The sequence below is a fragment of the Camelus dromedarius genome, chromosome 2 (genome assembly GCF_036321535.1).
Source record: "Camelus dromedarius isolate mCamDro1 chromosome 2, mCamDro1.pat, whole genome shotgun sequence".
NCBI lineage: Eukaryota > Metazoa > Chordata > Mammalia > Artiodactyla > Camelidae > Camelus > Camelus dromedarius.
Genome location: NC_087437.1, coordinates 111,781,822 through 111,798,409, shown reverse-complemented (window position 1 = coordinate 111,798,409; position 16,588 = coordinate 111,781,822). Strand labels below are relative to the sequence as shown.

At 35.7% G+C, this 16,588-nt stretch overlaps 1 protein-coding gene across 15 annotated transcripts in view; it reads left to right on the top strand.

Annotated features, from left to right (window-relative positions):
* The window catches only part of SYNJ1 (synaptojanin 1), an 82,304-nt gene that overhangs the window by 44,687 nt on the left and 21,029 nt on the right, over positions 1–16,588 (top strand). For all 15 annotated transcript variants that reach the window (XM_031458928.2, XM_031458939.2, XM_031458961.2 and 12 more), the window contains 9 exons: positions 598–789; positions 2,726–2,810; positions 7,353–7,493; positions 7,773–7,965; positions 8,235–8,393; positions 9,271–9,427; positions 10,037–10,154; positions 10,254–10,469; positions 13,393–13,471. In XM_031458928.2, the coding sequence (XP_031314788.2) occupies positions 598–789; positions 2,726–2,810; positions 7,353–7,493; positions 7,773–7,965; positions 8,235–8,393; positions 9,271–9,427; positions 10,037–10,154; positions 10,254–10,469; positions 13,393–13,471 (1,340 nt within the window). The remainder of the gene's footprint in view (positions 1–597; positions 790–2,725; positions 2,811–7,352; positions 7,494–7,772; positions 7,966–8,234; positions 8,394–9,270; positions 9,428–10,036; positions 10,155–10,253; positions 10,470–13,392; positions 13,472–16,588) is intronic.

The window sequence follows — 16,588 nt, the reverse complement described above, 5'->3', positions numbered from 1 at the left end:
TCAAGGACTTGGTGTCTCCTCTGTGATGGGAAGCATTTAGTAGTGACTTCATTCTCTGTCATCTCATTATTGTCCATAATTTGTATTTTTGTCAGGGAGCTGTAATTCATCAAACCACCTGTCACTAGCTTAGCTAAAATCCTAAATGTAATAGTTCTTGAGTGTTTTTGTTTGGGGAGGAATAAAATTTGTTTTACCAGCCCTTGAATGAAAGTTGTATGAAAGTCAGTTGCTATATTCCTAAAAATGTGCAGTGTCTAATTCTGTATAGCATAAAATAATGTACTGTTTCATTGAAACAGGACTGTTTGTTCTGCACGTTTTATGTTCCTGCAATAATTTTGTAATTGTTTTTTTCCTTTGCCTGTTGTATTTAATGAGTTGATTTTTTTTTTTCAATTGTGTTGGTTAATGGCATCGTGCTGGGCTCTGTGTTCAAGGTTAATCCTTTTTTGTGTGCCTGTGCATGTATCCAAGGCTCGTTTGTGCTGACAGTGATGATTGTACTTTACAGCCATCATTTCTGAGTTAATGAAAATCAGTTGCTATCGGTGGTTTAATGCAGCCAAAATGCTGTTGTATTTTGTTTTTGATTAGCATCTTCTAAAGTACTAAAGAGCATGTGTGAAAATTTCTACAAGTATTCAAAGCCCAAGAAAATTCGAGTGTGTGTGGGCACGTGGAACGTGAACGGCGGGAAGCAGTTTCGCAGCATAGCTTTTAAGAATCAGACCCTCACCGATTGGCTTCTTGATGCACCCAAGTTAGCTGGCATCCAGGAGTTTCAAGGTTGGCTTTCTAGAAAACGGATTTAATTACTCAATTCTGACTATGAATTATTAACCTATAAAGCAAATGTGGCACTTCACAACATGCATTACTTTACAGAAGAAACTGGGATTTATACATTTGAAGACCAGTGTTTTTACAGATCAGATCTCTTAAAATCTTAGCTCTTTTGTATTCCTAGACCTTTATCTGCTACTTCATAAGAAGACATCATGGGAAAATTAAAAAAAACTTTCTCTTTGATGTTTGATTGTCAGGAATTGGGATCCATATATAAATAGGTATCTTTAAGATAACCACATGGATGAGAAATGCTAGTTCTGTTTTTATTCTTTTAAATTGATACAAAGCAAGCTTATTTTGTAATTGATAATTTTTCAAATCCAGTATGTTCCACTTTTCAAATACAGTCCTGTGCTTACTAAGATAAGAGTAGTCAGGGTGGATCACAAGCAGTTTTACAGAACTTGTTTTGACATTTGTTGGCCCTTTATACTTAACAGTGCTGATTTATCCTTGTAAAAACTTGCTTGTCATTCAGTTTGGGGACTCCACCACCAAGCTCTTAGTAGCCAGAAACAAGGATTAAGCTAAGGATGCTTTTATTAAGATTTTGATTAGAATCATGAATTTGAGGCCTTCCTTTTTTGAAGTCAGCTTTAATTCCTTTTTAAAATGGTACATATTTGCCAAGTTTTGTTTATAAAGGTGATGTGCCTAGGAAATATCACGAGAGACACATTTTCCCTTTTGAGTTATCTTTAACCAGTCACACCCTAAACCCTGGGACTTTTCCCTAAACTTTTTAAAAAATGCCCCTTTTCTTTTACATTGAACCTAACTTGAAATTGTAGTTGTAGTAGTAATAATAGCAATAATAAAATAACAGCTAACACTACAGTTCTAAGTACTTTACATCTATTTATGTAATCCTTATCACAGACCTAATACACAGTTACAGTCACTGTTATTATTCCAGTTTCACAGATGAAGAAACTGAGGCACAGTAAGAGATGTGACCTGCCCAAGGTTCACATCCTAGTGGCAGAGCTAGGATTTGAACTCAGGCAGTTTGGTTCCAGAGTTGTGCCATGCTGCATTTTATGTCTGAACTTTGGCTAGTTGCTTGGCTTCTTCAAAGCCTTAGTTTCCTGTCTGTAAATAAAAGGCAGATAAAATCAGTCTCACAGGATGTTTGTGTGGTAAATGAGAAGATTCATATATAAGCCTTGCACATAATAGCAGTCAATAAATATTTTTATCTTCGTATTTTTCAGAATTCACTCATAGTACTTATAGGCTCTCTCTCTAGCTATTTTTTCTCATTTCTGAATCCTTGGGCCACCAAAGTCCCCCAGGCTTGCTTATCTAAAGCAGCTTCTGTTCTTTTTGGTCTTGTCAGCTCTGAGACAGCTAATGGCTAGAACAGACCAATCAGCCTAAACCCCTGACTCTTCTCATTTTCCTAGATTTCTTCCCCCTAGGAATTTCCAAATTTAAGTGTAAAAAATCTCTCAACTGTTTTCTCTAGTTTGAGATGGTTACCCAACCACTTTATTGTTTGTGCCTTTCCTGAAAAATGTCTTTACCTCGCCAGTTTGATTCACTTTAACCTTTGAGAAGTGGCTTGTTTCTCTGCTGTCCATGGTAGAAACTTCAGCAAGAGTTCTTGCAAAATGCTTTCTGAAAGGACTTAAGGATCTTTAAGAATAACAAACTTAAAGAAGCAAACTTAGGACACCTAAATAGAAAGTATATTTAAAGTAATTTTGTCCCCTTCATGGATTTTTGCCTTTGATTTGAATTTGGTTAAACTTGAAACACAAAAATGGACTTTTATGAGATCTGATGTTGATCTTAGTTGTGTTGGGGATAGGGGAGTTGCCATTTAACTAAGGCCATATTTTAAAAGTCTTTCTTGGATGCTTAATTGTAGATAAAAGAAGTAAACCAACTGATATATTTGCAATTGGTTTTGAAGAGATGGTAGAGTTGAATGCTGGAAACATTGTGAATGCAAGGTAAGCCAGCTGGGTAACACACAGGCAATTTTTCTAGTTGAGAGACACAGAGGGCAGGTAACTAAGTACTTGTTACAAGGATAGATTGAGATAATTTACAGAATGGTGCTATTTAAACTGTAAAATAGCAGTTCTCAGACCTTTTGGTTTCAGGTCTTTCTACACACTAAAAAATATTGAAAATCTGGAAGAGCCACATTAGAAATTAAAAGTCAAAATTTTGACACTTAATTCATTGAAAAATAACAATAATAAACTCATAACATGTTAACATAACTAACACATTTTTTTTTTCCTGAAAAGTAACTATTTTCCAAAACAAAATTTACTGAGAAGGATGGCACTCATTCAGTTTTGCAAAATCTCTTTGGTATCTGGCTTAAGACAGCTGGATTCTCACATCTGCTTTTGCGTTGCTGTGTGACAAGATGTTGTTTTCTTTGAAGTATATGAAGAAGATCACATAAATATGTAGTTGGAAGCCGAAATATTTTAATCGCCTTTTCAGATCATTTTTTCTCTGATACTGCTTAACAAAGAGCAGTTTCTGAAAGCTTAGTTGCACTGGGGAGTCTGAAACCATAGCAATGAACTTTTTCTGCACTATTGTACTAAAACACTGGTCCATCTTTTACCCTTGGATGATTTTGAAACATCGTGTATTGGTCATTTGGAACATATTAGTTCACTGAATTATGTAGGTCTTTCAAATTTTGACACATTTCATTATATAGTATCAAAACATCATACTGGTTAATTTCCTCACTGATCTCATCAGCAGATTCTTCAAGTATTTGGAAGCTTTCAAGATCATAGTAGCAGAAGCAGATTTTTCAAAATTCTCATTTTTGCTTGAAAACATGAATTTTATCATTGGAAATAAATACTATTGGTTGTTTCCCTCGAAAAGACAGTGTTGGTTAAAAAAAAGTTTGCCAAATAACCTAAATCTGAATAACTATAGCCTGTCTGTCATTAATTCCTTCAAGTAAAAATTGTATTCCACGAAAAAAAAGTGGCATTTTAGCTCTGAACTCAGACTGTCGAGTGTTTTCCTCTGAAACAACCATCGTGTGTGCATTCAGTATGCAGCAGAAGTGCTTGGTGTGTTTTTCCCGTTCATCACACAGAATATAAAAAGATGGGACTTTGATTGAGCTTTGATAAAATTAATGATGTTTACTGCTTCATCAGGATATTCTGAGATGAAATGGCATTTTTTTAAACTGCGAGTGTGTGGCAGTAAAGGTTAAGGAATATTAGTACAGTTTGGTGCCTGGTTTCATGGTAAGGCGTCAGCACTTTTACTCGTTTTTGCACCATCATGCAAATGTCAGGCAACACAGTGAAAGCGGCAAAACAATGTGTTAGTGGAGTTCTGTCCTTGTAGGTTTTGGGGATCACCAGTTCCTAGACCACACTTTGAGAACTGCTGTTCTGAAGCCTTATTACAAATACAAATTATTTTAGTGAAATTTAAAGCTTAAGTTTTATTTTAAGAAAGGATACTTGCCTTGAAAGTTTAGTAGTTGCCCATTTTTGTGATTTTTTTTTATATTCAGGGGTCTTTTATTTTTTTATTTTTTTTGCGGGGGGTATGATCTTTTTTTTTTAACATTTTTTTGTTGAGTTATAGTCATTTTACAATGCTGTGTCAAATTCCAGTGTAGAGCACAATTTTTAAGTTATACATGAACATACATATATTCACTGTCACATTTTTTTTCACTGTGAGCTACCACAAGATCTTGTATATATTTCCATGTCCTATACAGTATTAATCTTGTTTATCTATTCTACAATTTTGAACTCCCATTCTGTCCCTTCCCTCCCCCCGCTCCCCTGGCAACCACAAGTTTGTATTCTATGTCTATGAGTCTGTTTCTGTTTTGTATTTATGTTCCTTTTTTTTAGATTCCACATATATGAGCAATCTCATATGGTATTTTTCTTTCTCTTTCTCTTTCTGGCTTACTTCACTTAGAATGACATTCTCCAGGAGCATCCATGTTGCTGCAAATGGCGTTATGTTGTCATTTTTATGGCTAAATAGTATTCCATTGTATAAATATACCACATCTTCTTTAACCCTTCAAAAAGACACCTGCACCCCAATGTTCATAGCAGCACTATTTACAATAGCCAAGACATGGAAACAGCCTAAATGTCCATTGACATTTTTGTGATTTTTTTAAAAAAGTTTTCAAAATTAAATTATGGGCAGAAATCATATGGTATATAACCATCAATCTTGTGAATGAAAACTTTTTCTTAGCAAAAGTGAACAATTTATATAGGGAAGTAGAAAAGAAATCCATCTTCATTCATTTTGCTGTTTGAATATCTTTCCTGAAAATGCATATTCAGATCTTAAAATAGAACATACTCTTAGGTTTCCCAGTACCAAACAAATTGTTCAGTTGTTTGTTTAAGTAGAGATTAATCAAATTATCCTTTAATAAAAGTAGTAATTACTCATTCATGTATTTAACCGATATCTATTGAGCACCTATATTAGGTGCTAAAGATACATCACTAAATAAAACACAAAAACCCTGACCTGCATGGACCTTCTTTTCTGATAGAAGAGACAGACAATAAACAACTCTAGTAAGTATATTACATAGCATGTGGAGGTGGGGAGATGTGTGCAGTTTTGAGTGGGATGATTAGGATTCATGGAGAAGATGACTTGGGAAGTGAGCTGAAGAAAGGGCGAAAGCTGTCATTTTCTTTTCAGAATCCAGGTCGTGGTGGGTGGAGTCATGGTGGGTAGAGAATCCATGCGCTGAATTTGTATTTTGGTGGTAGCATGGCGTAGTGTGAGGTAGATTAGATGGATGGGTGTGAGATCATAGTCTGGCTTACCATTTATCCTTTGTATGACCTGGAACTATGAGAAAAACTCTTGCTCACCATTGGAGGTTCTTGGGCACAAACTTATTACTCTGAAAATGCCTAGATAGAATGGCTCAAGCGTTTATGCTAACTGTGTTTCAAAATAACTGAATCATTGATTAGAGAAAAGTTCTTTATAGTTGAATTCCAGCTTATTACAAATGCCCATGGAATGCTGAAATTATAAAGTCAACATTTTGTAACCCCTAATGACATAATGGGTCTAGGCAGTGATCACCAGTAAGTGTTAAAACCCTAGAAGAAGGATCAATAGGGGAACTTTTTATTATAAAGAGGTGATTGTATATAAAGTATTATATATAAAATAGATAAACAACAAAGTCCTACTATATAGAAGGGAACTATATTCAATATCTTGTAATAACCTATAATGAAAAAGAATATGAAAAAGAATATATACGTGTAACTGTGTCACTTCACTGTACACCAGAAACTAACAAAACATTGTAAATCAACTGTACGTCAATTTAAAAAAAAAAGTTGATTGTCACAGTCTGAACAGCTGATCGGGTGTAATATCAGAGAGTATGTACTTCTGCTGTGATGCAAGGGTGACTATACCACCTATGAGATTATTTTTTTGCCAAAACAAATAAATAAAATGGACTATTTATTAATCAAGCTTCTATATTAACCAGTTTAAAACAAATCTGACAATTAGAGGATCAAGTTAAGGTACCATGAAGACACATTAGACAAATCCAGACTGTTAAACATTTTACAGACGGATAGCCTAGCTTCTAAAAAAGTAAATGCCTTAAAAAGGGGGTGGAGTGTAAAAAAAAAAAAATAGAGGTGCTAGGGAGGGCTGAGGGACTATTAAAGATTAAGAGAGATTCAAGAGACAACAAGCAAATGCAATGTATGGGCCTTATTTGGACCCTGTTTTAAATAAACCAGTTGTAAGAAGACATTTTTTTAGATAATCAGGGAAATTTAAATATGAACTGAGTATCAGATGATATTATGGAATTGTTAACATTTGATTGTGATAATGGCACTGTGCTTATGTGAAAGGTACATACTAAGGTGTTTCTGGGTGAAATGGCCTGTATCTTAGATTTGGTTTAAAATATTCCAAGTTAAAATAAAAAGGTGGGGGGAGGAGTATGGACGAAAAAAATCTGCAAAATATTAATAATTGTTGAAGCTGGGTAATGGGCATATGGTGGTTTATTTTATGATTATCACTTTTTGTGTATATGTTTAAAATTTTCCATAATAACTTTTTTTAAGCTATTACAATCCATAAAAATAATGAAAGAGGGGGAGAAGTCTATCTGGAAGCATGTTCTCTGTTACCTTAGTGAATACTAAGGAAGAAGTAAAGTGTACAAGCTTGAGGTTACTCACATGGCGAACACACGTTTAATAAGTAAGCTCAAGTTTTCTTTGTAAGGAAGGGAGTAATAACTTAGACTTCGAAGTGTGGTGTTCTTGGCTAAGTTTGGGATTTTCCTTTTTAAAGGAAACCAAGAAACGGCCTGCATTCCACTGCTGGTGTGGATTTCATGACGTCAGTAGTTTAATAAATGTGGGCATATAAAAGTGAAATGTCTTACAAAATAGGCTATATTACTGTAGTCATCTTTTTGAAGGTTTCCTTTTTAATAATTTTGATAGCACAACAAATCAGAAGCTCTGGGCTGTGGAACTTCAGAAGACCATCTCCAGAGACAACAAGTATGTGCTGCTGGCTTCTGAGCAGTTGGTGGGCGTCTGCCTGTTTGTTTTTATCAGACCACAGCATGCTCCGTTCATCAGGTCAGTAAACAGATCACTCCCCCAAGGCTCCTTCCCAGAATCTCGTAACAGGGAAAGCACATTTGTGGCTTCAGAGAAACACTTACTCATGGTTCTTGTGTCTAAATATGTTCTTGATTGGAGAGTCACTAGTGGTTTCACTGTACTGTTTCACAGACTTGCCCTCAAAGTGCCCCACGGTGTGCAGGGTTGTAATTATGTAATAGACATTCCTAATTGCTCATGCACACGGAACTGTTGGAATTTCTGGTCTTTGATTTAGAATTCTTCATTTTAAAGGGATGTTGCGGTTGATACTGTGAAGACTGGAATGGGAGGCGCCACTGGAAATAAGGGAGCGGTTGCAATACGCATGCTGTTCCACACAACTAGCCTCTGCTTCGTCTGCAGCCACTTTGCTGCAGGACAGTCACAAGTCAAAGAAAGAAATGAAGATTTTGTAGAAATAGCACGGAAGCTGAGTTTTCCAATGGTAAACTCTTGCGGCTTGTTTTTGAATTGGAAACTTTGAAATGTATTACAGTTTACCCCAAATTCTATATCAGTTTTTGCAAACTTCAGGCAGTTCCTAGAAATGTCAGCAGTGTTCACCTGAATAGATACTTCATGTGACATGACTGTCAGGCTACATAAACAGGACACAGCATGGGGGAGGCAAGCGTATCTGAGGCAAAGAAAAAGTTGTAAAACATCGTTTAAATTGATGGTTTTTAATTTAAAATTTTATCTCCCTGCTTCTAGGGAAGGATGCTGTTTTCCCATGACTATGTATTTTGGTGTGGTGATTTCAACTACCGAATTGATCTCCCTAATGAAGAAGTTAAAGAGCTGATAAGACAGCAAAATTGGGATTCTCTTATAGCAGGAGATCAACTTATTAATCAGAAAAATGCTGGGCAGGTAAATACATACTTAAAGTACTTGCATTAAGAAGAGGATCTTCGGTTATGAAAACATACGTTCCTTAATCAAACTATTGCTTTTTCTTTTAATCTCTTGGAGTCTCTCTATACTTAATAAATATATATTTATAGTTTAACAGCTGTAAAACTAGCTTCTCTTTTAAAAAAAGAAAAGGAAAGAAAAACTCATAATAATTCCCGGGGGCAAAAGGTATTATGTCTCTATGAGATTCACTTTCAAGTAGAAGAATATGCTTTTTTTTTTCAGTAATAGCAAATTTAGAATCTTACTCATCAGGGCTACTGCTTTTTTGCCTTTAAGAACCTATGGTAATTGGCTTTATTTTTTGCTGTTGTTTCTCATATAATCTGACTTTTTGAAACTTACTTCTTAAAACTTGTGACCATAAGATTTGGGAAGAACTTACTAAAAAAAATTTTTTTTTTAAAAGAAGTGATTGAGGCCATTTGATATGGTACCTTTGTGGTCATCCGCCTTAAATTCTAACACTTTGGGTACTGTGTAACTTTCTAAGGCCCCACTTCCTCATTTGAGAGTAAGACACCAGACTCTGTGATTTCCAAAATTCCATACAGTTCTAAATACCTCATATAGCGCAAAAGTCTCATGGAATTCCACCGTTCATGTTTTTGTACTTTGTTTAACCAAATGTTAGACAAGTGTCATGAAAAAGGCCAAGTCTTAAGTTATTTTCCTTAAGGTCTGTCCATTCAGTTAGAAGTGTTCATCAGAGGCACGTAGATTTCACATGAGCGTCTCCAGCACATAGTAGATATTTAATGAATGGCTGCCTGAGTGAAAACAGAACATTTTTGCCTTTTTGAATAACTTACTTTGTGTATGTTCATTTTAGATCTTTAGGGGATTTTTAGAAGGAAAAGTAACCTTTGCTCCAACATACAAATACGATTTGTTTTCCGATGACTATGACACCAGTGAGAAGTGCCGCACTCCTGCGTGGACAGACCGTGTCCTCTGGAGAAGACGGAAATGGCCTTTCGACAGATCAGGTCGGGAAATGGGGTTCATTTAAATGAGTTAGTGCAAATTTTACAAAGAAAAAGGGAAATGATATAAATATCAAATAAGGAGAGAGATGGGCTACTTTTTTTTTCAATAAAGGTTATCTAGGATAAAATCAATGCAATTTAAAAGTAAAACTTAAAAAAAATTCTCAGACCTGCTTATAATTATTTAATTTTTCAGTCTATTTTCTTTCAGTGACATAGTGTCATATAAAGAAAAGCAAGGAAACCTCTTTATAAAATTGTTGGCTGGATGCTAATTAAGGTTTTTAACTTGAATAAGTCAAGTGGTTTGCAAATATTTTGAACTGCTACTTGTCTGTTGAATTATGTGTGAAACCCTGTTTGGTCACAGGCCTTTAAGTAATCTCAGTAAAGGCTCATTTTAATTTTAACTAAGTAAAGCATAGCATGATAACCTCACCAAAGAACCTTTCTAACCTAATGGTGTGTATGCTTCCTGCCTCTTAGCAAGTGTGTCTGGCGTCCCAGCCTCAGAAAACTGAAGCTGGTGAAACAAAGGCGGCAGCTCCTTTCTCCACGTGACCTGTCATGCTCATGTGGCTTCTGTGTTTTGTTTTATTCTGACTGCAGCTGAAGATTTAGATCTTCTAAATGCTAGTTTTCAAGATGGAAGCAAAATCCTCTACACGTGGACTCCTGGCACTTTGCTGCACTACGGAAGGGCTGAGCTGAAGACTTCGGACCATAGGTTTAAAGTCTCCGTATTTCTATAACCGTGCTTGCAGTTTACTTGAAATACATCCTTTCTTAAATGTTTCTAACACATCTCTCTTCCTTTATGCCTAAGGCCTGTCGTTGCCCTGATTGATATCGATATATTTGAAGTTGAAGCTGAAGAGAGGCAGAACATTTATAAAGAAGTGATTGCCGTTCAGGGTCCACCAGATGGTACGGTGTTAGTCTCAATCAAGAGTTCCTTACCAGAAAGTAATTTTTTCGACGATGCTTTGATTGATGAGCTTCTGCAGCAGTTTACACACTTTGGTGAAGTTATACTCATAAGGTGAGTAAAGTATGTATTGTCCAAAAGCAACTCATGACTCATAAGTAATATTTTCTGTATTAGAAATCACTTACTTTATGTTTGACTAGTGTGTGAGTATTTGTATTTTCAAACTAAAAGAAAATCACACTATAGAAGTATTATTCAAAGGGCTCATAGGTTTTGAAACTGAATTCTTGAGTCGTGAAACTGTATATGAACAATTGATAAACAAAAATATGTGCACATTTAAATGTGTTCTCTCAAGATTAATATGCTATATAACATGTAAACCTGTGGCAAAATGAAGATGTGATTGCTGTTTTTTTTCAAGGAGAGGTAAGAGTAAAGTGGAGTGACTGTTTTGCCCTAGGTTTAAGAAATTTAATATTTTAATAATTTTAAGTCATTTAATTTCCAGCTAATGGAGAAGCAGTACTGCTAGGGGAACAGTCAGGAGTCACCCGTTCCTGTCTTGGTTCCCGTCAGCGACTTAACCATGTGCCTTTTGCAGAACCAGATGCCTCTTTTGTTGTTAAAAAAAAAGTTCTCTTCTGAATGTGCAGCAGTTTTGAGACATTGAAAAACATATGTGTCTGACTTCCATACAGAAGAGGTACTATTAAGTTCCTTTCTGTGCTGTCCATCTGCTTATTTAGGTGTGTTTTATAGACAGTTGGTGGGCACATCTCTATACTAGGTGCTGTGGAAGAGCAGAGGAGAAACTGAAGACTCAATTCCTGTCTGGAATCTAGGGGTGATCAGCATATGTATAATGGCCTCCCTAGCTCCTAAACACAATTGTCCACAGAATGAAGTTGGTATGATTTCTTGTTGAGTGAGGAACATGACTGAGAACCCTAGAGTCCTTTTAGAGAGTAAATGGGCAAATAGAGAGGAAATTGTGTTTAGACTTCCCTCAAACCGTTTGACAAAGATCTACCCCAAGGATTTAAAATGAGACATGAAATACCTGAAAATTGTAAGGCTCTAGCAAGTCCATAGTGAAATCTGCAAGTTTACAGATGACAGTAAGCTTTGCCAAGTACAGAAATGCCAAACCACCGGGACCATCATGTGGACTGTGTGAGTGGGCGGCCAAGTAGCAGATAAACGTCCTTTGAGCAAGTGTGAAATATTGCACTGGGCTAGACAGAACCTGAAGTGCACTTCAGGGATGAAAGACTCTGAAGAGGACTGTCTTGTCTGTATCCTAGTCTCAAAGAACTTGGTATTAAATTAGAGCCAAAAGCTTCCCCCCCAAATGCTTGTTGTCATTGGAAGAAGTATTGGTAACAGAACAAGGCATTACTCTAACATTATAAAACCATGGGGTGCCTCCTCACACGGAATATTCCAGTTGTTACACCTTAAGATATCCAAGTTAGACTAGAAAAAGCAGACGCTGAAAGTAAACAAGGACAGGACTGCTGTCACAGGTAAGGCTAAACTGATTATCACCTTTTGGTCTAGAATAAGGTAACCATTAAGGAGTGGCTCAAGTCTGTACACCCCTTTACATGTAATTAAGAGATTTTCTGGAAATGTAGACTGGGCAAATTTAGATACTTATTGGGGGAAAAGTGTAGTTTTTATCCTAGTGAGTGAAAATAGGAAGAAAACACAGCTTCTGAAATGTCCTACATAAATCTGTGGGTTATCAGAATCAGAATCCAGTTAACAGTTAACTTGTTAAAGTTAAAAAACGTGTAAGGGACACACTGGCAGTTAAGAATAGGACCAAGAAATTAGCCCTGCCTTATGATCACAAATGCTTTGGTTCCACCATCAAAGAACAAATGCTGCTTGGGGTCGGGGAGACTGGTGCAGCCTGAGTGCAGCTGTATAGTAGTGATTATAACCTTTGGAGGAAGGTTATTGTCCGTTGTCAACAATTTGACTAAGATCCCTTCATAATCTTTAGGTAGGAATGGTGTCCCTATGTTGTTCAAACAATAGCATCCTGCAACTTAGTAATAACTTCATGCCAAGAAATTGAGTCTCTTACCTAAGTTGAGTGTGTGTGTGTGTGTGTGTGTGTGTGTGTGTGCGTGCACACGTCTGTGTGTTTTGCCATTTCTCATCTGAAAGATCTGCAAGGATTTCTGAATTTATAAATACAGTTTGGATTTAGTTCAACTGTTAAAATTGTTTCTATAAATAAGACTCATAATGTTATAATTTGTTTTATTCTTTTTTCATGATAACATTATTTCATATCAGTGACCGTCTTCTTCAGAACTTGTTCTAATGGCCTTTCTATTTTTCCTTTTGTGGGTTTCTTATCTCAAAACTATAAACTTAGAATCACAGTAAGGCTTTGAAGTCTCAAGAGAGTAACTGGCTGTCATTGAATAAATAAAGACAGGACCATAACCTAAGACTCCCTCGGGCCAGTCTGATTGAGTGACTGACTGACAGACTTTGTTGTTGTTGTTGTTGTTGTTGTTGTGACAACTCCCTGCCTTCTTTCTTGGTCAAAAGAAATTTGCTTCAGGAAATTTGCTTCAGGAAAGTCACTGAGACAGTGGCAATACAGAGTACTGGATTCCAGGCTTGGGAGACTGGGATCCTAGCCCTGTAACTTACTCTCCTCGTAGGGTCACTTTGAACAAGCCCCTTAACCTCTGGCCCTTTTTCTCTTGTCAATGAAATGAAAGATTAGATTAGCAGGGATCATAACTGGAGGTCCACAGGCCCATTTCTTCTGGCAGACTGTTCTATTAACTAACATAGTACTTGAAAGAAATTTGTATTTGAACGCTTTTAGGGGAAGAGTGCCCTCTGCAGGTCACCACTGGCCCCACTGCTCTCGCTCTTGTGTTTTTACTTTCTGGCCTCTGTAAGCCTTCGTGAATCAGTAATCATTGGACTAGTCACTGAGCTAGTTATAAACTGAATATTAATTATAGTTGTTTATTGTTTGTTTTTCTCTTCCTTAAAGATTTGTAGAAGATAAAATGTGGGTTACATTTTTGGAGGGAAGCTCTGCCTTGAGTGTTCTGAGCCTGAATGGTAAAGAGGTAAGTTTGTTGATTCTAAACCATTCTGCAACTAAGTATCTGAAGATTGTATTTTTATAGGCATACAGCAAATTATCTAAATATATTTCTAGTTCAAGAGGATAAAAGACCTTATGGTGTACTTTAACATTTATTATTTAGACTAGGTTTCAGATTAATTTAAGATTATTTTGGTCCCTCCCTAGAGATATTAATCATGGCTATAGACTAAGAAAAAAAAGTATTATTACCCAATTTTATTTTTATTATTTTTTTATATAAAACTAAAATTTTTAATTGGAATAGTTACTATGGCTCATCTATATAGTAGAACAGATTTCTAGCAAATGAAGAAAATGCTTTATTTACAAGAAAACAAGGGAGGAAGGTGCTCATTAGTCTAAGGAACTTGTTTTATTGGCTTGGATCATGGTACCCAGGTACCTTTTTTCAAGCAAAGGTAGAATAATTCCCATAGGTAACAAGTCCATCCCATTGAGGCATTTTAGAAATTTTTAATTAGTGGAGATGTTCCTAGCCTGTGATTTGAAGTGTCATTGATGGGAGAAATTTACATCAATGGCCTAGAATAATTTTACTTCTGTAAGATGCTGTCTATGTCCACTAGTGTTTCGTGAATGGTTTCAGACAAATCCTAAATATCTAAGTATATGATCAATAGACTGGACTAAAATCAAGGCCTAATTTCTCCAATGGTAGGTAATTCCATAAAGATTTTCCTGAGCTTCCTCTTCTGTTTCAGAACTTCCACTTGGAGAAAAAGATTTTCATCCATTTATTGTTTTTGAAATAGATTTTGTAAGATTTTATTTGTTTTTCCTGAATGCGCTAGTAATATACTCATGCAAAAATAAATCAAGAAATACAGAAAAGTATAAAGAAAAATAATAAAGACTGTTTGTAATCTGACCATTACAAAATAATTTTTCTTAAGCTTCATATATGCATATATATATTAACACAAATGAGCTATATGAATCATGGACATCTACATGAACAAACATGTCATTTTTAATGGCTGAATTAGTTTCATTATGTAGATAAATATATAAATATAAATATAAATTTACTTAACCAGACTCTTATTAGTAGACATCTGGATTGTTCCCAACTTTTAATAATTAAAAACAACATTCCAGGGAACCCCTGTATACACTATAATTGTGCATGCTTATCCTGTTATTCCTTAAGATAAATTCTTAAATGTACATTTGGAATGTCAAAGAATATAGGCATATGAAAATTTGATGTTTATTGGCTAATTGCTCTTTAGAAAGAATGTATCTAGTTGCATTGTGACTCGGATTACCTAATATCCAACATCCTAATCAAAATGGGGTATTTTTTAACTTCGACAATCTGTAGAACTAGAAGTACTATGTCATTTCTGTGTTAATACTTTGATTACTAGTTTTTTTAATTTATTGGTCATTTGTACTTCTCTGACAAGCTGTTTATGACCTAGCCCATTCCCCATTGGGGTATTCATCTTTTGAAGCTCCCTTGATGTTAATCCCTTTTTATAATGTGCTGAAGATACTCTTCCCAGCTTGTCTTGTGACTTTGCTGTGTCTTCACCATATGGAAAGTATTGATTTTAAAATTTAATTCTACCTTTGACCTCTTAAAAGCCCTTCCTCATCCCATGAAGACACATTTAAGAGCAACTCTCATTTTGGTACTTTGTCAGCCTTATTCCCTTCCTGAATATTTCTTTTACCTTTCCCTGATAATTTTCCTAGTTTTGTTTTTCCTTCCTTCTTTTCAGCTCTGTTCCTCACCCTCAAGTCTGGTCATCTATGTTATGCTCTTAGAAAGTAGCCGCCTTAGCTCCCTTAAAAGATTTTCAAAATTCTGAGAAAATAATGTTTTTGGAAAATACATAATGTTTGATTTATCCTTTTGAAAGTTAGACATTTCTACGCCTCTGGTCTATCTTTGTTAGTACTGTTATTTCAGCCCAAAATCTTCTAGCTGCAAATAGATCAATAGGAACTCTTCCATTTCAGGGGAGAATCTGGAAAAAGTATACAGCTTCAGCAGGGCAAACCTAAAGGATGACCTTCTTGAGCATTTCCTTTTCTGTCACGTAATTTTTTTTTCTTTTCTCTGGGCTCCAATTTCTGCCAAGTGGATATTCTTAAGGAAGTTCATCTTAAATGGCCATGATAGTGACTGGGGCTTAAGAATACTTGTTGGTATTCTTTGGCAAATACATAAAGAATGTGGTTGACTTTAAAAAGTAACAAATGACCTATGAAGCCTGTTGCCAAGTTCTGAAGTTTAACTGATGTGGTCTAATAAGTGAGTAAAGAATTAGTCCTTAGGACTTTGACTTCAAAGCTCAATGTAGACACTAATTACTCTCATACATAGCTGTGCTATTCATGCCAGCAGCTTTCAATCTCTCCATCCTATGCCTTCAAAGAATTCTACTGTCAATAGCACTTTGAGCCAAGGAGAGTATTTTTTTAATACATCGACAGGACAGTATACCTTGATTATAATGTACTGGTTGGTTTAGATTATACTTTTATCTAAAAGCTGCTCATATTTATGGGAAAGGCAGGGTGCCAGTGTCATAGATACCAGCCTTTCTGTTTTTAGAATGATTAACTTTTGTTGAAGATTAAAAATGGTCTTAAATTCTCTCATTATTCTTCTGACATTTGAAATGCTGAAACTACTTTGGCAGTATAAGTAACTTTCAAGACCATTATACCAAGTTAGAAAGTTACCCTTATACCGAATGAACAGGGAAAGTATTTTAAGGATTGTCCACCGTCCTTTCTGAAGTTGTTTCACATAAGAACAGTGATTTAATCTGTATCTCAAAACCCTAGGAAGTATAAAATGATGAAGCAGAATTGTCAGTGAATTTATATCTCACCTTCGGAAGATACTGTCAGCAAAGGAAACTTAAATCTGTGTGCATTCTGGAAAAGAAGACCTTAGATTTAGCAACATAGGCTTTTGAAGGGAGAATTGGGAACATTTTTAACTAGTTAAAAATGCAGTATATGTAAAACAGTTTATTTTGAATTGAGTGTAGCCGAATTGAGCCTATACTGTTGCGTAGTATAACTAAGGCAGTCACTTTATTCCCAGAGAGTTAAT